Source organism: Halteromyces radiatus (genome assembly GCF_025201355.1).
Source record: "Halteromyces radiatus strain CBS 162.75 chromosome Unknown BX664scaffold_4, whole genome shotgun sequence".
Lineage (NCBI taxonomy): Eukaryota > Fungi > Mucoromycota > Mucoromycetes > Mucorales > Cunninghamellaceae > Halteromyces > Halteromyces radiatus.
The window spans coordinates 3,591,246-3,615,827 of NW_026251690.1; the positions used below are offsets into that span (position 1 = coordinate 3,591,246).

Below are 24,582 nucleotides of genomic sequence, written 5' to 3' on the forward strand. Positions count from 1 at the left end.
TATCATCATGGTGTTTTACCTAGTGAAAGAAAACGACGAAAGAACTTGTTAAAATCAAGTAAAAAACAAGATCATCTCTTAAAACGTCAACGTAGTATACAAAAATATAAACGAATGGATCATCAACAACTAGATATTATGAAACAAGATTATCTTACAATAAATAAAAATCATGATGATGATAGTTTAGCTAATAGATTAGGCATTCATAGTAATAATAATAATAATAATAATGAATAATAAACAATCATTATTTTTTTTTTTTGGTTTTTGGATATGTATGAATTCGGAAGGATCTTCCAATTGGTAAACAGCAAGCGGAGTATTTGTTACTGGCAGTGTTCTCAACAACCAAAAAAAAAAAAAGTGCCTTTTTTTTTATCTTCTTCTTTTTCTGTTTTCTACATTTTTTTTATTTTTATTTTATATACATCTTTTTCTTTTTCTTTTTTTTTTTTTGATTACTTTGTATTATTATTTATTTGAACTTGTAATTAAACAAGTTTCATTCTAAAGTAGTGGTCATGAATTTGAACAATTTAGATCTTGACTCTGTAAAGATCAATGGCTATACTTTGGATTCTTTTTCACCTCTTGAAAAGGATAGTGATCAAGTATTAGTTGCTTATGGTGAAAGGTAAAATAAAAATAAAAATGAATATATAAATTATTTAATAATAACTTTAATTTTATAATATATAGAACTCGAGACCATCTTCCAGTTGTAGCAAAATTATCATATCAAGGACTTCGTTTGGAAAGAGAATATCATATTGCTCAAAGACTTTATCGATTACCAGAAGCAGATCAACTTTTAAGTCAACCTTTAGAAAAAGTGAATTTACCACAAGGTCTTATTGCAATCATCTTTAGATATGAAGGTAATAACTTTTTTTTCAAAAAGAAAAAAAAAAAAAAAAAAAAAAGAGAGAAAGGAAATGGTGAGACAGTGATGGTGTGACATTGAAAAAAAAAATTGACATTTGTTTTTTCTTTGTATCACTTTTATTATTATTATAAGGTACCAATCGACTTGATAACTGTCAACCCAATGATTTATATTCTGATCAATCTACAGAAGAATCTACTTTGATATCATTATCATCAACATCATCACCTTGTTTGGAACTAGAATCTTTCTTGGAATTTGCTATTCAATGTTGTGATTGTTTGGAATTTATTCATAAACATCAAAGTAAGTTTTTTTTTTCTTTTAGTAAATTATGGAACATTCCTTTTTTATATATATATATAATATTTATTTTATTTCACCTTTTTTTTTTTTTTTTTTTAAAAAGTTGTTCATGGTGAAATCAAACTCAATGCATTCTTATGGCCTGAAAAGAGTACAGTCAAATTATGGAATTTTGGGTCGGGATCTCGAAGCTTGGAAACAAATCTTACTTCAGAAGGTTGGAGAAAAACAGTCCATCGTCATGGTGCTTGCAACTTTTTACAAATGCTTATGTATATGTCACCTGAACAAACTGGTCGTACTACTTTTCAACCAGATCATCGTACTGATCTTTATAGTATTGGTATTACTTTTTATGTCATCTTGACTCAATCTTTACCATTTGTCCATAATAGTCCTATGGAAATTGTACACAATGTTATGAATAGAAGATTATCTGCTGTTCATGAAATACGTCCGGATCTTCCTATGGTTTTATCTGCAATCATTGATAAACTCACAAATAAGGTAGAATTTATTATATACTCCGCTTTATAAGGAAAAAAATAATAATTAATCATTTTTATATATATATATATATATAGTCTCCAGATGAAAGATATACAAGTGCTCATGGATTACGTGAAGATTTAAAAGAAATCAAAAGACAATTAGATGCAACAAATGATCCTCAGGTAATATATATATATTACATTTATTATGGATTTAATTGATTCTTATTTTTTTTTATTTATTAGTCTATTTCTCCATTCAATCTTGGAAAATATGATATTGCAAGTGTATTTACTTTACCCAATGGATGTTTTGGTCGAAGACGTGAAGTGGATTTTGTTACTGGAATTGTACGAAAAACTGCTTATTTATATGGACGAAATATGCGAAATCATTCATCACGATACAATAATCTCAAAACTATCCTTACTCCACTCAATACAAGTGATACAACAACAATCATAGAAGGATCTTCAAATAGAATTAATAATGGAATGAATGCTCGTGGTCAACATCGAAGACAAAATATCAATGCTGCAAGATGGAAAAAACCAACAGAAATGGTAGCTATTTATGGTGATTCTGGTGTGGGCAAATCAACATTAGTCAAAAGTATACAACAAGCTGCTCGAGAATATGGATATATCGCTATCGCCAAATTTGATACTCGACAACCAACTCCTTATGGATGTATTCTACGATGTCTTTCCATATTTTTCAAAAACATTCTTGGTGAATCACAAGCTGAATTTGATAGATTTTCAAGTATGTTGAAAACTCAATTAGGCCCTCAAGCTTCTAAAGAACTACCAACTTTACTCTTGGACAATGTACCTGAAATACGCGCTTTTTTAGGTGAACCTGAAGATGGTGTAGATCCTGATCTTGGAAATGAAATTGGTGGAAATGAAATCAAGATGCGTTTTCATTCGGCTTTTCTAGAAATATTTCAAGTCATGGTTAATTATAAATTTGTTACTTTGGTAAGTAAAAAAAAAAAAAGAAAAAAAAAAAAAGAAATTAGAAACATTCTTGATTGATTATCTTCCATATTTTTTTTTTTTTTTGTACATCTAGTTTCTGGAAGATCTACATCAAGCAGGTAATTAAGATACAAAAATACTTTTTTATCCGAATGATTGGTACCAGGTTACACACGATACTGACTTTTTTCTGACTTTCCCTTATAATTTCTGTTTTTGTCATGTAGATGAGGCGTCGATTGAATTATTGGACTCTTTGATTGCAGCCCGTCTAGACCTTTTAGTGATTGTGACTTATCGAACGGCTGAACATCAAAGTATGATATCAACACTTTTAAGCAACGATCATTCAGTAGTCAATTATGTAAAGTTGGAAAATATGGATCAAAATGCTCTTATGGATTTGGTACGGACGACAATGCATAGACACAAGGAAATCGATCTAGTATTACTCACTCCTTTGGTCGACTTTATCACAAAGAAAACAAAAGGAAATCCATTCTATGCATGTCAATTATTAACAACACTAGAAAAGAAAGGTTTGATCTACTTTACTTGGGAACAATCTCGATGGGAATACAATTTACAAGAAATCGAAAAGGCTTTACAATATGAATCCGTAGAAACAAGCGATGATATCAATATTGAATTCTTGGTACGACGGTTACGTGAACTACCTGCTGATGGTCAACGATTCTTGAAATGGGCAGCTTTTATTGGTGACAAGTTCTCTTATGAAACTGTGAGACATTTGATGATGGATACAACAACAAAGGATACATTTTCTGATGCAGAGACTGATATTGAAGAAGATATTACTACTCCTATTACACCTAACAAACTCGGCAATCAATTGAATGGAAGACCAACATCAGATGCTATCAATGGACTTCAATCGGCATTACAGCAAGGATTCATTCACGCAGCTTCCAATGATGAATTTGGTTTTAGTCATGATCGATATTCACAAGCAGCAATGTTACTCTCCAAACCAGAAAAACGTGACAAGATTCATCTCAAAATTGCTACTTATTTTATGGATGATCCCGAAGTAGATACATTCTGGGTAGCCGATCATCTCAAGGCAGCTTTACACTTGATTCAACTCTTCGACAACAAATCAAAACATCGTGCTATTCTTATCAGAGCTGGCGATCGTGCATACAATTCTGGCGCTCACAGTTTGGCCTTTTCCTATTACTCTGCTGGAAAAGATTTATTACCGACAGATCCGTGGAATGATGGACCTGATGGGTCTTATCAAGAAACTTTGCATTTATATACCCAATTGGCGGAAATCAGTTGGTTCATGGGCTATGATTTGACACAACCTCTTTTAACAACCATTCTTCAGAATGCCAAATCCGCTATTGATCGTGCTGCTGCTTATCGACTACAACATCGACATCAATGGTCTAGTCAGAATATGCAAGGTCGTGCCTATATTTTGATGAAATGTCTCCGTGAATTAGGTGCCAACAATGTCTCCTTGGATTTGACTGATATGGAATTACAACAACTCTATCAAGATACCCATGATGAAGTCTTAGAAATGGGATTGGACAACATCTTCAAATTACCTGTATGTGAAAATCATTTGATTCGTACTCGTTTGTCTATCATGGAAGAAATGTAAGTTTATAAATAAAATGAAATAAAATTGTTGTCTCTTGATTTCTTATTCTTTTTTTTTTTTTTTTTAATAGGTGTATTTGGGGCTATTGGATGAATGATATCAGATCCGTAATGGCTGTTAGTTTATTATTGGTGAAGAAAACGTTTGATCAAGGTACAATCAGTCCATCTACCGGTGTAGGACTTGTTTTTTATGGTATGGCAGCCATGGTACTTTATAAGGATTATGAATTTGGACAAAAAGTGGGCCAAGTTGGCGTGACACTTTGTAACAAGTATGGTGGTAACTCTGAATGTGCTAGGGCGAAACATATGTATGGGGCATATCTTAGTATTTGGAAAGGACATTATCGTGATGCAATGCCAATGTTTCATCAAGCACTCAAACAAGCTTTATTAGGTGGTGATCGGATCTCAGCGACCTTTTCTCATCTTCATATGACAATAGGAATGCTTTTTGGAGGTGAACCTTTATCAGATACTTTACGAGAAGCCAAGATGTGTTTGGATGAAGTGGATGGTTGGAACAAGACGAACGGAACTTCAGTGATGGCAATGACAACTATTCGAGCAGTATTAGCATTACAAGGAAAAACGAAATTGACACAAGATGCTATCTTTGATGATAATAGCTTCAATGAAACTGAATACTTGAACAAGATTGACAAACAAATCAAATCGACTGTACTTCCTATGTATTGGTTCTATGGCATGAAACTGATTATCTTGATGATCTTTGGTTTTCATGAAAATGCTGTTTTGATTGGTCATCAGTATGTGGCCGTAGCTGTTGAACAACCTTCTTTCCGTCATACTCATTGGATGATCTTTTTTTATTGTGTGGCTATGGTACGTTGGATACGTCAAGATCAAAACAAGGATGCCGAATTTAGACCTCTCATCATGCAATACAGAAAAAAATTAGAGGAATGGGCAATGCACTCGTAAGTCCAGATAAAAAAAAAATTGTCATTTATATATAATATATATATATTTTTTTTTTGAATTAGAAAAATTAATCTTCAAATGTTTGTTACTATGATTGTAAGTAAACGATCAATGAAAAATATGATTATATTAATACTGATTTTTTTTCTCTCTCTATATTATACTAGGATGCTGAATTATCATCTCTTTCCGAAAAGGATATCCGAATAACTGAACAATTATATGACCAAGCCATTGATGAAGCCAAAGCTGGAAATTGGCTAATTGAAACAAATGTCATGTACGAATTTGCAGGCGAATACTATATGCGAAATGGATCTCGGCACGTAGCTGCTCTCTTATTGGAAAAGGCTATCACTGGATATCGACATCAGGGATGTTATGGAAAAGCTAATCAATTGGCGCAAACTATGAAGAATGTATTTGGAACAAGAAATGATAATCCATCAAACTCAAGTTATACCAATGGGGATGAACGAACAATGATGGCAAAATCGATTCAAGTACAAACAGAACCTTTATCATCATCATCATCGTTACCGAATCGTGATTCTGTTAGTGATTTTAGTCTGGCTGAACAATTCCTACATACTGATATTTCCAATCAAGAAGCAACACCTGAAGAAACTTTATTGGCATTGGATGTAGTGGACCTGGCGTCTATTCTGAAGAGCTCTCAAGTTATTTCTAGTGAAATGAATTTTGAACTTTTGATGAAACAAATGTTACAGGTATTTTTTTATTTTGTTATATATATATATTAGAGTGACATGGAGATAATGATGACAATTTTTTTAATGATGTTTTATATGTAGATCATTTTGGAAAATTCAGGTGCAGAATCAGGTGTGATTATTATCAAGGAAAATAGCTCTTTTTTGATTATGGGAACTGGTTCACAAACTGAAGGTAAAAATAATAATAATAATAATAAATAAATCACGTTAAACAAAATATGATATTAATTCGGTTTTTTTTTTTTTTTTTTTTTTTTTTTTTTTTTTTTTTTTAGGTTGTAGGATACTGAAGAAACCCAAGGCCTTGTCTGAAGAAGCTGATTCAGTAGTGACCCGTGTAACTCGTTATGCCATACATGCTCAAGAATCTCTATTGATATCTGATATCCAACAAGACTCCCGATTCTCTGATTGTGAAACTAGTGCGAAATCTGTCATCTGTACTCCTATTACTCATAAAAGTGCTATTGTTGGTTGTATTTATATTGAAGGTGGGGTTGGTTCTCTTACTTTCCGTCATGAAGTGGTTCTCCGACTTTTGTCTCAACAAGTGGGCATCAGTGTAACCAACGCTCTTTTATTCAAAAGCATTCAAAAGGTAACATATGCTAATGTCAAGATGATCGAAAATCAAAAGGCGGCTCTGGAAGAAGCAAGGAAAAGCAAAGAAGCGGCTTTGAGGGCGATGAAACTCAAGGCAGACTTTTTGGCCAATATGTCTCATGAATTACGGACTCCTTTCTCTGGTTTTTATGGCATGATCTCTCTTTTATCGGAAACCTCTTTGGATGGTGAACAATTGGATATCGTTCATACTGCAAAAGAAAGTTGTGAAATGTTACTTAAAATTATTGGTAATTGATAGAAAAGAAAGAAAAGAAAAAAAAAAAAAAAAAAAAGAGAGAATTTATATGATTTTTTTTCTTTTTCTAGATGATCTTTTGAATTTTTCAAAATTGGAAGCTGGAAAAGTATCATTGGATCTGGGACCATTAGTGGTGGAAGAAGTGATTGCTGATACAATTGAAATTCTAAGCTCTCTAGCCGCACGCAAAGGACTAGAACTGGCATATATTGTTGATCAAAATGTACCAAAGACAGTCATTGGTGATTCTTCAAGACTTCGACAAATTTTGACTAATCTATTGGGAAATGCTATCAAGTTCACACATCAAGGTGGTGTAGTCATTCGGTGTCATTTAGTAGAAGAAGTACGAGCTGATGATTTGATTCAATTGAAATTTGAAGTGATTGATACTGGCATTGGTATTCGACCTGAACAACAACGTAATCTTTTTGAACCGTTTTCTCAAGTGGATGGTAGTACTACAAGGATGTATGGTGGAACTGGTCTTGGTCTCTCTATCTGTTTACAATTGGTACGACTGATGATGGGAACGATGAATGTGGAATCTCAACCCAACTGTGGCTCCAACTTTTGGTTTTCGATCGTGGTAGAAAAGAACAAGAAGAGTACAACATTTGAAAGTTGTGCTAACCTGGTGTCTCAACTTTCACGATACAATATTTTATTGGCAACATATCATGATCATACTTCAACAATGGTCAAATCCCTACTACCAGAATTGAAAGTCAATCGAACGTCTGATGTTCAACATGCAGTATCCCGAGCACTTCAAGATCAACATGATATTTTACTTTTGGACATACCACCAACACCTAACAGTTTTATAGCCCAACAATTACAAAGTGTAGATGATGACCCTGAATGTGAACTTCATATTATTCTTTTATATGCACCAGCAACTGAAGGACACAAAGTAGCGGCAGAAGCTATCAACGGTGCTTCTGATCGACGAGGACGAACAGTGAAAATGGCAAAACCTGCTCGACGTGCAAAACTCTTACGAATGTTGGAACAATTAGTGGAGCATCCAAGACACAGTTCCCTACTTTTACAACAATCTGATCAACAACATCAACAACAACAGCAACAACAACAACAACAACAACTACAGCATCTTTATTCTAGATCTACAACACCACAACAAGGATCTCGAATCAGTGATTATTCCAACATGGATGAATTGGCCTATTTCAAGGAACGACCGGTATTGATTGCTGAAGATAACATGGTGGCTCAAAAATTACTTCGCAAGCAATTAGAAAAAATGGGATTTGAGGTGGAAAGTGCCAATAATGGGGAAGAGGCCGTACGACTTTATCAAGAGAGACCTGCAGATCATTTTTCAGTTGGTTTCTTTGATCATCATATGCCAAAAGTAAGTATCATAAAAAAAAAAAAGGATAGAATACAAAAATGATTTATTGTATTGACAACGATATAATAATAGTGTGATGGTGTCGAAGCAACGAAGCGTATTCGTGCACTAGAATCAAATGGAACTGGACGACTTCCAATTATTGCTTTGACAGCCGATGTCCAACTTTCAGCTAGGGAAATCTGCATGAATGCGAAAATGGATGGATACTTGACCAAACCTCTCATCACTAAAGATCTTGTCTCGACATTACGTGATTTGAACCCAACCATCGATACCAAAGCAGAAATGGAACCATTATCCCCATTGTCATCCTCTTTATTGACGAACAACTCCACTGGATCAACAATCATGGATACGGCTATAACGACAACTCCATCTTCATCACCTACAATTAGTACTCCAAACAACTTTGTTGCCTGCTCTCCCTTCAAGACACTTCTCACTGACCCAGCGCATACTGATTTGGTCAAGCACAATCTATGATGAACTTATCGCTCATATACACCCATATACATTCATATACATATTCACATACTTACATGCATACATACATTCTCATACATCAATAGCAGTCTCCATTCATTCTGTATAAAATTTTCACTTTTAGATTATTTGTATATTTCTCCATTCTTTTTTTTTCTTTTCATTTCTACCATAAATTTTTTTTTGTTTTATTTTTTTAACTTCTTGTTGTGTTCTCACATGATTATTTCATGCAATTTGATGATGACGCTACTGTATCAATGATGATTAGGAATGATCAAGCTCGTAGACAATCAATTGATAATTAATTGACAATGAGAATTGATGATGAGCTCTTATCCATGTTAATCGATGATGGTTTTAGTTGAAAGCCTTCTTCTTTTTTTTTTTTTTTGCTGGTCTGCGTTCTCTGACTGTTATTGTATTACCATCATATGTCAGACTGAAGATCTCAAGTCAGTGTCACACTACAAAAAAAAAAAAAAAAAAAAAAAAAAAAAAGAAAGAAAAACCAAAATATTTATTGAACAAGTATATTCTACGTTACAAATCTAATGATGGGAGTAACTAGAGGGCGGGTTGGGGGGATAACCAGAAGATGGATTGGGTGGATAACCAGAGGGTGGGTAACCAGAAGATGTGTTAGGAGGGTAACCAGCAGATGGATTGGGAGGATAACCAGAATGATTTGGAGGATAGCTATGGCCAAGTGGAGCAGACGGGTTAGGATATGGTGGTTGTTGTTGACCAGAGAAAGAAAAAGTAGAGTTTCGTTGAGGTTCAGGGAAATTGACACCATTGGAAGATCCAGGTGGAGGGTAAGATGCCATGACTGGAGTGGTAAAATTACCATATTGAGCTGGTGGACCTTGAGGTGGATAAGGTTGATGATGAGACTGACCTTGTGGTGTTGGATGGTGATGAGAAGTAGTAGGAGGATATCCTAGAAAGGGTATAAAAAAAAATAAAACAAAAAAAAAAAAGATTAAACAATATAAATAAATTATATATACATATATCAAAAAAAAAAAAAAAAAATAGGCTATTTCTATTCAATCTCTCTCTCTCTTTTTTTTTTTATTTTTATTTTTATTATTTTTTTTAAAAATGATTACCTTGATTGACTTGACCACCTTGCGAATTCTGAGGAGAATGACCTGGTCGGAAAGGTTGAGACAATAAAGGTTGGGTTGCTCCTGAGTTTGGAGGAGGATAATATGAGTTATTGTTGTTTCCAGGTTGTTGCTGTTGTTGTTGATGATGTTGTTGCAAATATTGTTGAGGAGGACGTTGAACTGAAGGATAACCTGTACTGGTTGAAGTAGATGGAGTAGGAGTCAAAGAAGGTGGCATATGAGGAGTTGCTGAATGTTGTACAGATTGAACTGGTTGGGCTGGGGTGTAAGGCGCAGGAAATACATTGTTATATCTGGCTGGAGTAGATGTTGAAGCAGATGGCGCAGGAGGAAGAGGTCGACCTGTTGTACCAGAATAATTGCTAGGACTAGGTACTGGAGGTACACCTTGATATGATTGAGGACGCATACCAGCACGATATCTTGTAGGTTGACGACGAGGTGGTGGACGCTTATTATACAAATTAAAGTAAGTATATGAAATATATTTTCTCTTGTACGTTATCTTTCCTTTTTTTTTTCAATACTTACAGCAGAATAAAAAGTCAATTCTAAATAAATTTCACCAGCCTTACGCCCCTTATATGTTAAAGGAAACCATCCTAAAAATAATAGCAAATTAGTTTACTGTTATGTCGTAATATACATTTTTTTTTTCATTACCATCTTGTTCGCCTTCTTTGATTACTGTTGAAATATCAATATCAGCTTCTGATATCAAATCTTCACGTTTAGCATCTTCATCAAAAAGTTGAACGCGCATCTTGACTTTGCCTTCTGGTACTATCAAATTGACCTATTATTAACTGTTAGAAAAAGTGTTTCATATTTGACCTTTTTTTTTTTTTTTTAAAAAAAAAACTTACTTGGTCATCCCATACAGGATGTTGTCCACCTCTATAGTCAGTTTTTGTCTTTTTAGCCTCTTCTCCTAATCTAAATACACAAAAAGGATCTTGTTTCCCTACAATCTAATATATATATATGTATATATATATAATAGTAGAGTTGATAAAAAAAAAAAAAAAGAATGAGAGAAAGACCAAAAAAAAAAAAAAAGATGATATATTATAAGGAACGGTACCTCTCGATTGGGAAGATCTTTCTAAAAGAATAATAATATATTAATATCGAGTATTTAATAAAATTATTTCATAATTATTTACCGCTTTCAATGCAACAACAGCTAGTTCACCGATAGTTTTAGCTTGTGTCATGATGAAGAAACAAAAAAAAAAGAAAAATATATGAAAAATTCTATATGAAAATGGACTCGGAGTTTGATTGATCGTTACTATATACAAAAAGAAAAAAAGTAGGCATTTGCAAATGGTATTACTTATAGACTATTGCAAAACTTAAAATTGACAAATAAAGATAGTTTATTTACATATAAATAAGAAAAATGATGTCGTCAGTGGCGTAACCTTGTACTTAATGGGAATAATAATGTATATGATCATGAACAAAAGAAAAAAGGCTCAAAAGAGTTACCTAAATAAGGGGTTGCATTAGCATCAATGAACCAATCATTGTTAAAAATTCTCAATTTCACTCACCATTTTTTTTTTATTCCCACTGATTTTTTTTTTTCTTCTTTTTCTCCTTTTTTTTTTTTTTTTTTTTTTTCTATTATTATTTTTTTTAATTTTGTTTCGCTTATACAAATAATATTCTCTTTCAACTTCTTTTTTTTTTTTTTTTTTTTTTGTTTTTCTTTTTTACTTTCAATGACAAACGAATGGATCAAGTAGTTAAAGGGATTTCAGACTGTACTCAGTTATTACCTTCATACGATCTGAATCCTGCAGCTGCCAACGATAATTCAATACGCGACTTGTCAAAGGAAGACTCGTCATCTCAAGTTTATACTATGACAGCAAATACTATCAAACAACCAACAACAATGGCTACAAATAACAATAATACTCTTGTTTATCAATCAGTACCAAAGTATCAAAGTAGTTCTTCTACTAGTAGTACAAATGGGAAAGTTACAAAGTCAAAACGTACAAGTTGGATTGATGCAAATACACAACCAAGTTGTTTATCAAGTCATTCTGAACGATTCTCAACACATCAACGAACATCGTCTATACCAGATATTAAACCTTCAAAAATTGGTCATAATAATTCTCTTGTCAATACTATGCACAAATCAGGTTCTCTCTCCAAACTCCGTAGCCAACGACTTTCTTCTGTGGATCAACAAGTACCACCATCCTCTTGGACAACTGATACATCGATGCGACTTGCTTCTATTCCTAAACATCGACAACAATCATTACATATCACTGCCTCTTCATCATCCGAATCATCTCCTCGATATCGAACTTCCTCTGTATCTTCCATTACAACTGATTCAAGTCTACCATTTGATGATTATGACCAATCTCCTTGTTCCTCATCTACTTCATATCAACCATCATCTTCTGTTAGTCCCATTATATATACTAATCAAGGAAAAGGTAAACTCAAAAAAAAAAAAAAAAGGATCGTAAATCTCATACTTTATATTTAATAGGAAAATCTCCATTTCTGCATCATGAAAGTATGTCTAGATCATCTTCACCTTCAAGTTGGGATTCATCTACTCGATACAACAACAACAACAACAAAACACGATCATCAATGAATATACTGAAAAATATTCCAAGTACTGAACTTGCCAATATCGTCAATGGATACTCTGGGCGCAACATGAGTGATATCACTGCAAATATACCCTCTTCACAGTCAACTTCAACATTAACAGCTCAATCTCTTGATCCTTCTAGTATGAATGGAATACCGGCCTATCAACATTCACTTCATTCATTTTTCAAACGTCAGTTATCAGCGTCTAACAGTACTGATTCGACAAGAACGAAAATGGATACCACCAATAAGGACATAGTCGCAATCGATCTGGAAAACAACAAAGGAAACAATTGGACAACAACAAACAATGATTATGGTACTGATACACACTCCACAGCCGTTTATCCTGCTTATTTTCTTGGTGAATGGGATCTTACAAGTGATTTGGAAATGTCAACATCAAGAAAACAATCCCTCTTTGTCAACGATTTTGGTTTGGGTCGCACTTCTGCTCCGGAACTTACTGGCTATGATGACTCTTTGGAATACTTTGATTTGCCTCGTATGGAATTCGACAAAGGTAACAAAAAAAAAAAAAAAAAAAAAAGAACCATCACTCAGAGAGATTAATTATTTCCTCTTGTTACGACGTAGATGTTGGTATTCCCTCTTCATCTTTACCATCCAGTACAAACGACATGGACAAATACAATGATCATTTATACTTATCTCGGTTATGGAAAATCAAGAAATGGTGTATCTTTAGACAAAACGATATACAACAAACTGTAGATGTATTTGTCCGGCAAGGATTGTGTACTGAAGAATTCCTTAGGCCACTGATGAAGCTACCCTCTGCGAAAATCATGGACGATAAAAGCTTGGTTAATTCTTTCCCTTGGACAAACTGGAATGATGAACATTCTTCTTTGAAAAATGATCAATTGAACAAAACCAATCAGCAATCCATCAATAAATCCACATATCGACAACACACGACAAAGAAAACGCGTCCAAAATACAACTTGTCATTGGATCTTCAAAATATTTCAGCAATATCGTATTCACAGCATCCTTTGGATACATCAATATCATCATCATATGGTCGGCCAGCATCACCTACATCTGCAGATGACTCGTCATTATCTCACTATCTACCATCTACATCTCAACAAAGTATCACTCACGTGGACACTGGCGCAACCTGTTCTGCACATCATCCTCTTTTTGTAGATGATACAGTAGCTGTTGGTTATTCATTTCAAGACAATGGAAACAGAATGGGTACTTTTGGACGTCTTGGAAAAATTCTGACTGGAAACTCGACAATACGTGGCAAATCGTCTACATCATCTTCTGTTCGTACTAGACATACTATCAAGACTCGATTACAATCTGCTAAAAGTGCTTGCAATGAAGAACTTCGTTTGATCTTGGATGGTCTTAATGAATACGTGGAACAAGGTTTGGAACAAGGATTAACTTCTGATCGACATGACGACAACATTGATCAAAACATTGAAACCAAGTACAATTCAAAGGAATCCAGCAGAAACAATAGTATGGAATTTGTCAAAACTCTTCCATTGAACATTCATACAAAGTCTCATCATGCCTCTCACCGCTCTTCCACTGATGGTTTATCTTCGTCAATACATAGTTATTGCTCATCACCTAGCACTGAATTACCACCACTCTCATCTTCTTCGTTCACTTCATCCAGTACTTTCAACAGCAACAACAACAACAACAACAACAACAACAACAACAACAACAATAATAATAGTATTAGCAACAATGGTATTCATATACGACGTCGTAGTCTCGCCATGAAATTACAAAATATTGAAGAACAAGTTGAATTCAATGCACTTCAATCTAGTACAAGTCAACAAACATCCACGCCTAGTGATGAACGATACCTTAAACAGATGATGAAATTATCTCACAAAATAGTCGATCTACCTTTTGTGCAACAACAACCTCCTGCTGACCTGCTAGCAACATCACATCCAATGCCATCACGTTATGCTGGGATTTCCGAAGACACATACTTACCCACGCCATTTATCCTGGCATTACAAGATCTTATTGGCCTAGCTCAAAATGTTTTGGATACACCTTTGGATATCTATTTAGACAATATAGGTGTTTGTGCTTCTGTGGTATCTCAAATTCAGATTATTGGTTCTCGTTGGGATAAACATACGGAATGGCCATGCCGAGAATGGTATGTACGACTTTTACTCTGTGTAGCTGCCTTGAATCGTGTGATTGAATGGTGGGAAGCTGAACGTGGTTTCTGGTATTCAAGTACTACTCCCACTGGAAATACAGGAACAAACAGTTTTTACTCTAATAGAAGAAGAATATCTTCAACAACTGATGAATACACTAGTGGTGGTGCCATTGATACTGATAGCACGGAAGATATGGATTTTATACAATACCCTCGATGTCGTAATATCAGTGAAACAGAAAGTGCTTGGAGTTGTATGGAATCTCAAGATGAAACAGCATCTCATATGGATTATCTCGACAATTCATCCGATAGCAATAACACAAGTGGAAACACTCTATTACAGCAAGCCGTCAAGCGTAGTCAAAGTAATACAATCGTGATGGAATTGACCCTTGAAACAAACATGGTACAATATCTAAGTCCTGTATGGCAACAACTCTTTGGGTAATATCAAAAATATACATTTATATATGTTGTTTATCAATGCCTTACCTTTTTTTTTTTTTTTTTTTTTTTTTCTTTAGATCGGATTTACAAACAGTAGTTGGTAATGATATATCTGAATTACTTGCTCCTGATGATCGACATGTTTTCTCATCGGCTACTACCTCCCTGCTTGAAGACACTACGCGTATCGTCGATATACAATTCAACATCAATGTTCAACAGAAAGATGTATTGATGATATCAATGGAAGGAAAAGGCATGATCATGTATAATCGTGTTACTGGCGAACCGAATCACACAATGTGGGTACTCAAACCTTTATCTCTGAACAGTATGGATACAACAACAACAACAACAAGTATCAAACAGAAATCAATTTGCTCCTCATCTACATCTCAAGAAACAACTATTCCAATACAATCATCAACAATAGAGCAGCAACAACAGTACTTTTTACAACATGATGACAACATTTATTCTTTCCTTGAACAGGATAGTTCTCCAGTGGTACGAATGCGATCTATTTCAGAGCCAATGACAGCAACAGCAATTCAAAGTGAAACCAATGATCAACGTGATGACAACCAGCAACATCTCAATATAAAATCAACAGCTATGCGAAGGGCTATATCTCAAGGTGGTGTACCGATGATCGACTATACAGTATCTCCTGCATCTCTAATGTCCTTGCCTCCGGTGTTATGTCGTGTGTGTGAAAGACTAGTGGTGGCAGCATTTTTTGAACAACATTCTGAATTATGTGTGGAAGAACATCGCACGGAAATGGATGTCATTATTTGCAACGACAGCTTACGCGAACTGAAACTATTGGTACTAGGACTGATTGAAAAGTCTCGACTTGACAATAACAACACTATTCAAAATCAAGAAAAAGGAACCATTGATTTTGCTGATGATGTATCTTTATGTTGGCCATTATCTATGGAATTGGAACATGATGAAAATGTACTATTGGATGGAAATTTACCGATGGATGATTCTTGTAACAACACTGAAGAACAAAGATTGAATGATATGGCAATAGGCAAGGAATTACTGGATATTTTGGAAGTGGCTCTCTCTATTCCAACACCCAACAGTCAAGCTGATACTAGGAACAAAGATAATGTTGACCAAGATCTGATGACATTGACAAAGTCAAACATGGTACAAATACTTTATTGGCGACCTTCTCCTACCGATAACCCGTCCTATCAATCTCTTATTCATGATATTCAACATGTCACTAAAACAAAAGTGGATTCTGTTAATCGTATGCGTGATCGGCTAGAATACAATAGACGTCTACGGATGGATTTTGAACGAAATATGCAACAAGAAAAAGGTTGGACGGAATACGTGGAAGACAAGAACCAAAATCAAGAAGAGAAAGGATCGTTTTTTGATAATAGCAACAACAACAACGACAATGGCAACAACCATGTAGATCAAGTTTGTGCAGATCCTCTTACTGATGATGGAATACACCCAAAAGCCAAGGTACCAGTTTCAGAACAACCCAGGAAATCATTTTTAGGTCGATGGAAGAGTTGGAAAAACAAGCGCACCTCTGATATGTCACGTTTCGCTCGTCGACGGAAACGAAAAGCTCATTCTCTTGCAGTACAACCTCGTATTATGGAAATGGAAACAATAGACACCCCATTAGCTTCACCAGGCATGCACCCGAAATACCATCATCTCGCCCTAAACGACAACAACGTCAATGACAATAATAATAAAGATCCAACCTTGTCTGATTCTATACAAATTGCAAAAAACCAAGTACAAACAACTTTATCCACTTTGACGACTTTACCAACTTTATCTCATCGATCTACTCAGCCAACCATCAAGGATTATGATATTATTAAACCTATTAGTAAAGGCGCATTTGGATCGGTATTTCTCGCAAAGAAGCGTTTGACAGGCGACTATTATGCTATCAAGTTTTTGAAAAAGTCGGATATGATTGCCAAAAATCAAGTTACCAATGTCAAGGCTGAAAGGATGATTCTCATGACACAAACAGACAGTCCATTTGTTACCAAGCTCTATTACACTTTTCAATCAAAGGATTATCTTTACCTCGTTTTGGAATATCTCAATGGTGGTGATTGCTCAGCTTTGATCAAGGCCATGGATCGTTTACCAGAAGATTGGGCTCGTAACTATTTGGCTGAAGTGACACTTGGACTGACTTATCTCTATCATCGAAATATTATTCACAGGTATGACTCGAATGACAAAAAAAAAAAAAGAAATAATAATAATAATAAAAAAAAAATAAAATAAAAAAAAAAGGGTGTCTTCCATGTTACTTATCTTTTTTTTTTTTTTGTTCCTAGGGATCTCAAACCAGATAATCTTTTGATCGACCAAAATGGACACTTAAAACTCACTGATTTTGGTTTGTCAAGGATCGGCTTCTTGGATCGACGTGTTCGTGATGAACTTGGATATGTCCCGTTATGTAATAAACGTGCACCATCACCTACTTCACCTGCACCATCCCGATCAAACACACCACCATACATTGGATCACCATCAGTATCAATCAAATCGACTTTTTCACCTGTCTTTTCAAACCTGTACAAACATTCTTACTTTAGTGCTTTGTTTGAAAGAAATCATCAACGACGTGGATCTTTTGCAAGTTCAACATCTGGAGGATGCGACTTTGGAAACAGCAACGATAACTCATCAATATACCAACAGCCATCAAGTTTATATTCCTCTTCCTCTACATCTACGCCTGGATGGTTGGATGAACGTACGTTTTTCAACTGGCATCGGTCAAGTAGTCATCCGGTTGTAGGTGGAACATCTTCAAATGGACATACAAAACATCCAATATCTACTTTTTCAGATTCTGTTGATCCTAGTTACCCTACAAAACGACAAGGGAATCATGATCTTCGCGCTATTGGAACTCCTGATTATATTGCTCCTGAAAGTATTCTTGGTACAGGACAAGATTCTATGGTGGACTGGGTAAGTCATTGGAAAAGAGTTTATTCATAATCATAATATTGAACTTTTTTTTTTCCTTTTTTTTTTTTTTTTTTTTTTTTTTTTCTCTCTTCCTTCTTAGTGGGCTCTTGGTGTTATCTGTTACGAATTTATTTATGGATATCCTCCTTTCAATGATGAGTCTCCTGATAAGGTATTTGAAAATATTCTCTCTCGACGTATTAATTGGCATGAAGATGAAATTGTGGTGTCTGCAGAATGTCGCGATTTTATGGAACGATTGATGACTTTGGATCCTGATAAACGACTTGGTGCATCTGGTCCTGATGAAGTTAAACAACATGCTTTCTTCAAAAATATAGATTGGGATAATCTATTGACTAAATCACCAGCTTTTGTACCGCAACTTGCAGATGATGAAGATACAGCTTATTTTGATTCAAGGGGAGCAACTATGGAAGATCATCAAGTTTTGGAAGAAAACCAGCAAGCTCAAGTGGACCGGGCTAAATCAATTATCATGGAACAAAACCCTGGAAATGTTACCTCTATTTTGGAACATCACGACGAGATGAAACATATACAGATGAATGATAATAAACACAACAGCTTTTCTTTTGTGGATGATGGTGATGATTTTGGTGCTTTCGTATACAAGAATCTACCTCTGTTGGAAAAGGCGAATGAAGATACTATTAGGAAAATGAGACACGACAGTATCATAGCCAATGTTACCTCTCCCTCCTTATCAAGTGCTGGTGGTTCAACAAAAAGTGGTTCATCCTCTTCTCCTGTGAATTGGATTTACAGATCTTTACCGGCCATATCAAGAAAGAAAAGAAATTCTATATTTGATTTGGACATGACAACCACTAGCAATAACAACAACAATAGACGCCCATCATCTTCGACTCTTTATCATATACCATTTACAACATCCTTGCCAACAACACCTAGAAATATATCACCATCTACTTCATCAAAAATGTCATCAACATCATCGCCAACATCTTATGCTTCTCAAGGGAACAATGTTCAACCAAAAAATGACAAGGAAAAGATCAGTAGATCAAAGCTAATCGACAATACTCAAGGATCTTTACGAACGCGCTCAATATCATCACCAGGAAACCAAATATATACTTCTGATTTTCAAAACAATAATGGTATAGACAATGACAACAGGATTATGAATAGATTCGACATACCCAATGCTCCAGTAGATGATCATCATCCTGCCCTGCGACATGTTGACACTATTATTCCAAATCATATCAATTCCACTAGTGGCAAACCATGGCCTACTCTTGATTGTTTATTAGCCGATGACAACCCAATTAGCTGCAAAATTTTGGAAACAATACTGGATAGGTTGAATTGTCGTTGTGTGATTGTACGAAATGGAGCGCAAGCTATCCGTTACGCCATGGGAAATGTCCAGTTTGATTTGATCTTTATGGATATCCGTATGCCAATTAGTAAGTAATAGAATAAAAATATGGAATAAAGGTGTGGAATAGAAGTATGAAACAAAAGTACGAAATAGGATACGAATTCACCTTTTTTTTTTTTTTTTGTCTCTAGTCGATGGTGAAGCTGCAGCTCGCATGATCAAATCCACCAAGAATCATAATCAAAAGACGACCATCATTGCAGTGACAGCCTATGAACGAACAGTCCAACTTGCTGATACATTTGACGACGTTATTAGCAAACCTGTTACAAAGGAAATGATTCAACAACGTTTACAGCTTTTTTATCAACGCAATGTCCCTCAGGATGGTGATTCCCCTCGATTATCCCCACATGAAGATTTGGAACAATCTAGTCTGAAAAATATTTCCTCTGTGTCTGATGCTATGCCTATTCCCATCCCCCGTTATTCGTGATTGCCATTTCCCATGACTGTACTTTGTTATTTTCTGTGTATACTCTTTTATCATTACTACTAGTATTACTATTATTAGTACTATTACAGTTACCATTAGTATCATTATTAGTACTATTACAATTACCATTACTATTATTATTATTATTATTATTATTATTATTACTTTGTATTTGTCTTATGATTTTATAAAAAGTTTTTGAATACATATTCTCATTTTTTTTTCAGGATCTAAATATGGAATCGGCTAGTCTTTTTTTTTTTTTTTTTTTTTTCTAAACGTATCGTCTTCATCGTTAGCACAATACATTACCGTATCATATAAAGTAGTGGATATCACATATAATGTAATCACAATACTGCAGTGAAATGAATCCTTTTTTTTCCGTGTCAATTTTTGATTCTACTGTACCATCTTTTGATCCTACACGACTACCGTATGATTTGATATCATATCAAGCACATGTTTGCTTCAATATCATACTGCATGCGATATCGTGGCATATTGACCATATTACATTCAATAAATGAATTTTTGATATCCTTTAATCATCATCATCATCATCATCATGATGGAATAATGCCAGACTATACAATGTATCACTTGTTTGAGATACTCTTAGTAGATGTATAAAAAGTTGATTTTGAAGGACTTGTGTACCTTTTTACCGAATTTGGAATCGTAATCTATCAGCGCTGAAATAAAAATTAGATGCGCCTTTGTTTATTTTCTTTCTCTTCTTCTTTTATCGCCTTTTTTTTTTTTTCTTTTTCTTTTTTGTTATATGTTTATCTTTTTTAATACAAATCAAGGCAAGGCATGGAAGTAATAATAATAATAAAGAAAGAACTTTTTATACGTATTCATTGTATCATGAACTGATTGAATCATTCTCTTTTTTGTCATGTGTGCACACACCTTTTAGTTAGAACAAGCGAACGCAAGTATCTTCAACCTATTATATGCTATATTACTTGCGTTTATTAAGGTAAATCTATTTCGTTATACCACCAGCCTTATATGATATCGATCTCTTCTTTCTTTTTTTTTTTTTTTATTTGAATCTATATCGTAGTTATATCCACTGGTACCGCGCAAACTCATTATTTACATCCTCCTCAAAGGTAAATAGTAGTGATACAAACTGGGGCTGTCCTCATCAACAACTAATGATGATACTTTTTTTTTCTTTTGTTTTGAAATGGGGAAGATGAGAATTCATCTGTACTTCTTTTTCAAAGCATACTCTTTAGCATAGGACCGCCACTAACTAGCTTGTGAATTTGGAAGGTAATAACTGGTTGCCATAAAGAAGTGTTTTTATATAATTCATGATACTAATACTTCCTTTATACTATATTCATATACTGCTCTATACTATTTGTCCTCCACAACATGTGATCTTTATCAACAGTCTTACACCACATTTTATTTCACTTAACCTATGGATAAACGACAAAATATGAACTTTAGGTATTTTGGAATAGAAACAAAGGAAAACATCTATCTGCCTAGAATTCTGTTTTTGCTATACATCTTGTTTGGAATAGATTCACCAGAAGAAACTATATCACATTCCTGGATCAAACTGCTCTCAATAGCCACCATGATAACATTATCAATTTGAGATCTATAGTATCTATCAAGGCAACATCTTCATTATTAGCAAATATGGCTGATGAATTAGGGTAATGATGCAAAAACATGAAAAGGACATTGATCGTGATACTCATCCTGTTTTTTTTTATTGCTGTTATTATTTTAGTCCTTATTTACATCATCATCATCGTCAATTAGTATCATCAATGGTTATATCTTTGAAACTAGAATATGGAGGTAAGTTGGCAAAAAAAAAAAGAAAAAGAAAAGAACATGAAAAGAAATACTGTATTTATAAATGAAAGATTACTTACTACGTCTTTATATCGATAGAATATGACTAGCTGACTTTACAGCAGAGTCAAAGGGATATACAACCGGAAGAATATACAAAAGGATGAATATACAACAGGATGGACATGCAATAGGGTGAATACACAACAGGATGGACATACTGTAATATTTGATAGTCTTTATAAAAGTCAGTGATACAAAAGATAGATGATTTTTATTAAATAAAATAATAGAAGGCTTTTTACTGTATATAAAAAATGGAGTCAGTATAAATATATTATATGAGTATTCTGATGGATCATTGGAGTATTTCTAGATGATGGGATAATGGGATAAAAAAAGAAAGAAAAAGAAGGAATGAATGAATGTAGTTTATGAGAAAAGAAAAAAAAGGGAGAAGGAATGAATGAATGTAGTTTGTGTGAAAAGAAAAAGAAGAAGAAGGAATGAATGAATGTAGTTTGTGAGAAAAGAAAAAGAAGAAAAGAAAAAAAGAGAGAAAGAATGAATGAATGTAGTTTGTAAAAAAAAAAAAAGGAAAAAGAAAAGAAAGAGAAGGAATGAATGTAGTTTGTAAAAAAAAAAAAGAAAAGAAAAGAAAAAGAATGAATGAATGTAGTTTGTAAAAAAAAAAAGAAAAGAAAGAGAAGGAATGAATGAATGAATGTAGTTTGTAAAAAAAAAAAGAATAAAAGTAGAATAAAAGTAGTTTGTAAAAAAAAAGAATGAATGTACTTTGTAAAAAAAAGAAAAGAAAAAGAATGAATGAATGAATGTACTTTGTAAAAAAAAAAAAAAAAAGGAAAAGAAAAAGATGAATGAATGTAGTTTGTAAAAAAAAAAAAAAAAAAAAAAAAAAAAGAAAGAAAGAAAAAGAAGGAATGAATGCACTTTATAAAAAAAAGAATGACTGTGCTTAATTACCTTTTTTGGTAAGTATGATGAATTATGATAAAAGTAAAAATGCTTATAACTTGCCCAAAAGACGCGATATTAAAAAAATAAGAATAGATTTATAATCATCACACAAATCTGCATCCACTGTGTGAGTTTTACTTCAATAGACGCGTTATTAGTGTGATTATTTAAAAAAAGGCACTTGTGACCATATAATATTTATAGTGATTTTTTACGTAAAAAAACAAAAGTCGACCAAATGCGACCAAATTTATACCATGTGTAATCCTTCTTAAAAGGAATAAAATGGATGTTAAATGAGATCTCTAGCGTGATTGGTTGTGGAGATATTCGCTCTGAAAGTGATAAAAAGTACATTTTTTTAATTTTTCTCAAAAAGGAACAAGTGAATCCATAAAAAGAAAAATTGAATCTGAATCAGAAAAGAATTCTCTATCATCTAGAGATGGTTTGGATGAATTAGAATAAGTATTTTAATGAAAAGTTGAAAATTGACTTTTACACAGCCACGATGTTCAGTGTGGCTAATGACCCGAGCTAATGTCAAGCCCTAGAATATGTATAGGGTAAGGCCGCATTGGACAGTTGGCCTAAGGATAGAAAGACCTTGGGGTGAATTCCTTGGGGCAAGTGTGGGGGAAGTTTGAAGGAGTCTGGGAAGAAATTCCTGGAGTAAGTCTGGGCGTGGAGCCTGGGCGAAACTTGAATGGATCTGGGGGAAGTATGATGAAGTCTGGGAAGAAATTCCTGGAGTAAGTCTGAGTGTGGAACTTGGACGAAATTTGACTAAGTCGATGGGATCTGGGGGAAAGTTGCCTAGCTGGGGGGCAACTCTAGTGACTCCTTAGGGAGACTTTTGAGTTCTGGGGGAAATCTGACTTAAGGGGAAAGTATTTCTCCTTTGTCAGAATAATCTGGTAGGGGGGGAGTTTTTTCTCTCTTACTGGATTACTCTGATAAGGGGGGAATTTTGTCTCTTCTGTCAGAATAATCTGGTAAGGGGGGAGTTTTTTCTCCTGAACCAGATTACTCTGATAAGGGGGATATTTTTTTCCTTTGAGTCAGAATACCCTGATAGGGGGGATATTTTTTTCCTTTTTGTCGGGGGTACTGATGCAGTTAGAGTCCATTGCTGAATGTGAAAATATTCAGTATGACACTTATATTGAATCAGTATGAATTAATATTGCCCTTTGACCCCTCTACCCTTTAGTGTGCTCGTCATCACCGTGGGCCAGTGTTCGATTCTCGATCATTGTCCCCTTTGGTGCTCTCACGGGTAGGCTATGCACCAAGGAGTGTTCCCTCAGGTGGGGGGGAACACAGGGGGGGAGGAGGGAACATTTTAGCAAATTATACGAAAAGTTCCGCAAGGAACTTGGAGTGTAATTGCTAAAATATTTCTAAGTTGTTCATAGTCCGCTTGGAGTATAATATATTCTAAGTGGTTCAATGTCCGACTTAGAGTGTGATTCCTTTTTTGGTATTCGGAGTTCGGAAGAATGTAGAATAGAATCAAGAATAGAATCTATGAATAGAATCTTAGAATAGAATCTTGGATGAATCTTGGATGAATCTTGGATGAATCTTGGATGAATCTTGAATGAATCTTGGATGAATCTTAGAATGAATCTTAGATCAATCTTAGATCAATCTTAACTCAATCTTAACACAACTCAGATCAAATTTATTCTGATTTGTATGAATTTAGTTTTTTTTTTTTTTTTTTTTTTTTTTCGATTATTTTATACTTTGGATTTGGGTTTCTATGTTTGATTAAAAAAA

General features: G+C 34.3%; 3 protein-coding genes across 3 annotated transcripts; 2 read left to right on the forward strand and 1 right to left on the reverse strand.

Annotated features, from left to right (window-relative positions):
* The first annotated feature begins 449 nt into the window (after window positions 1-449).
* On the forward strand, window positions 450-8,917 carry BX664DRAFT_281490 (uncharacterized protein). Its single transcript, XM_051541525.1, has 15 exons — window positions 450-637; window positions 703-881; window positions 1,022-1,195; window positions 1,299-1,702; window positions 1,780-1,869; window positions 1,933-2,670; window positions 2,765-2,789; window positions 2,898-4,302; window positions 4,377-5,249; window positions 5,316-5,349; window positions 5,421-5,984; window positions 6,069-6,162; window positions 6,266-6,844; window positions 6,924-8,233; window positions 8,306-8,917. The coding sequence occupies exons 1-15, from the start codon at window positions 525-527 to the stop codon at window positions 8,717-8,719; spliced, it is 6,996 nt and encodes a 2,331-aa protein (XP_051400902.1). The 5' UTR covers window positions 450-524; the 3' UTR covers window positions 8,720-8,917.
* A 299-nt stretch (window positions 8,918-9,216) lies between these two features.
* BX664DRAFT_281493 (uncharacterized protein) lies at window positions 9,217-11,138 on the reverse strand. Its single transcript, XM_051541526.1, has 7 exons — window positions 11,022-11,138; window positions 10,940-10,960; window positions 10,722-10,826; window positions 10,519-10,651; window positions 10,387-10,457; window positions 9,835-10,306; window positions 9,217-9,662 (listed from the first exon to the last, which is right to left on the reverse strand). The coding sequence occupies exons 1-7, from the start codon at window positions 11,070-11,072 to the stop codon at window positions 9,271-9,273; spliced, it is 1,245 nt and encodes a 414-aa protein (XP_051400903.1). The 5' UTR covers window positions 11,073-11,138; the 3' UTR covers window positions 9,217-9,270.
* Window positions 11,139-13,715: 2,577 nt separating this feature from the next.
* Window positions 13,716-19,986, forward strand: BX664DRAFT_264234 (uncharacterized protein; the record flags this gene model as incomplete). Its single annotated transcript, XM_051540807.1, has 10 exons — window positions 13,716-13,899; window positions 14,392-14,733; window positions 14,953-15,121; window positions 15,202-15,430; window positions 15,572-15,680; window positions 15,789-17,355; window positions 17,473-17,849; window positions 17,943-18,118; window positions 18,219-19,575; window positions 19,682-19,986. 10 exons carry the CDS (start codon window positions 13,716-13,718, stop codon window positions 19,984-19,986), a joined length of 4,815 nt encoding a protein of 1,604 aa, XP_051400904.1.
* Window positions 19,987-24,582: the final 4,596 nt, after the last annotated feature.

Bases quoted from the DNA above. Each gene is read 5' to 3' on its own strand.
- BX664DRAFT_281490 (XM_051541525.1), top strand. From the start codon at position 525: ATGAATTTGAACAATTTAGATCTTGACTCTGTAAAGATCAATGGCTAT. The intron at 5,350-5,420 runs GTAAGTAAACGA...ATATTATACTAG, and splicing joins AAATGTTTGTTACTATGATT to GATGCTGAATTATCATCTCT. The intron at 6,845-6,923 runs GTAATTGATAGA...TTCTTTTTCTAG, and splicing joins AATGTTACTTAAAATTATTG to ATGATCTTTTGAATTTTTCA.
- BX664DRAFT_281493 (XM_051541526.1), bottom strand. From the start codon at position 11,072: ATGACACAAGCTAAAACTATCGGTGAACTAGCTGTTGTTGCATTGAAA. The intron at 10,458-10,518 runs GTAATGAAAAAA...TATTATTTTTAG, and splicing joins CAAAGAAGGCGAACAAGATG to GATGGTTTCCTTTAACATAT. The intron at 9,663-9,834 runs GTAATCATTTTT...TACCCTTTCTAG, and splicing joins AGGTGGTCAAGTCAATCAAG to GATATCCTCCTACTACTTCT.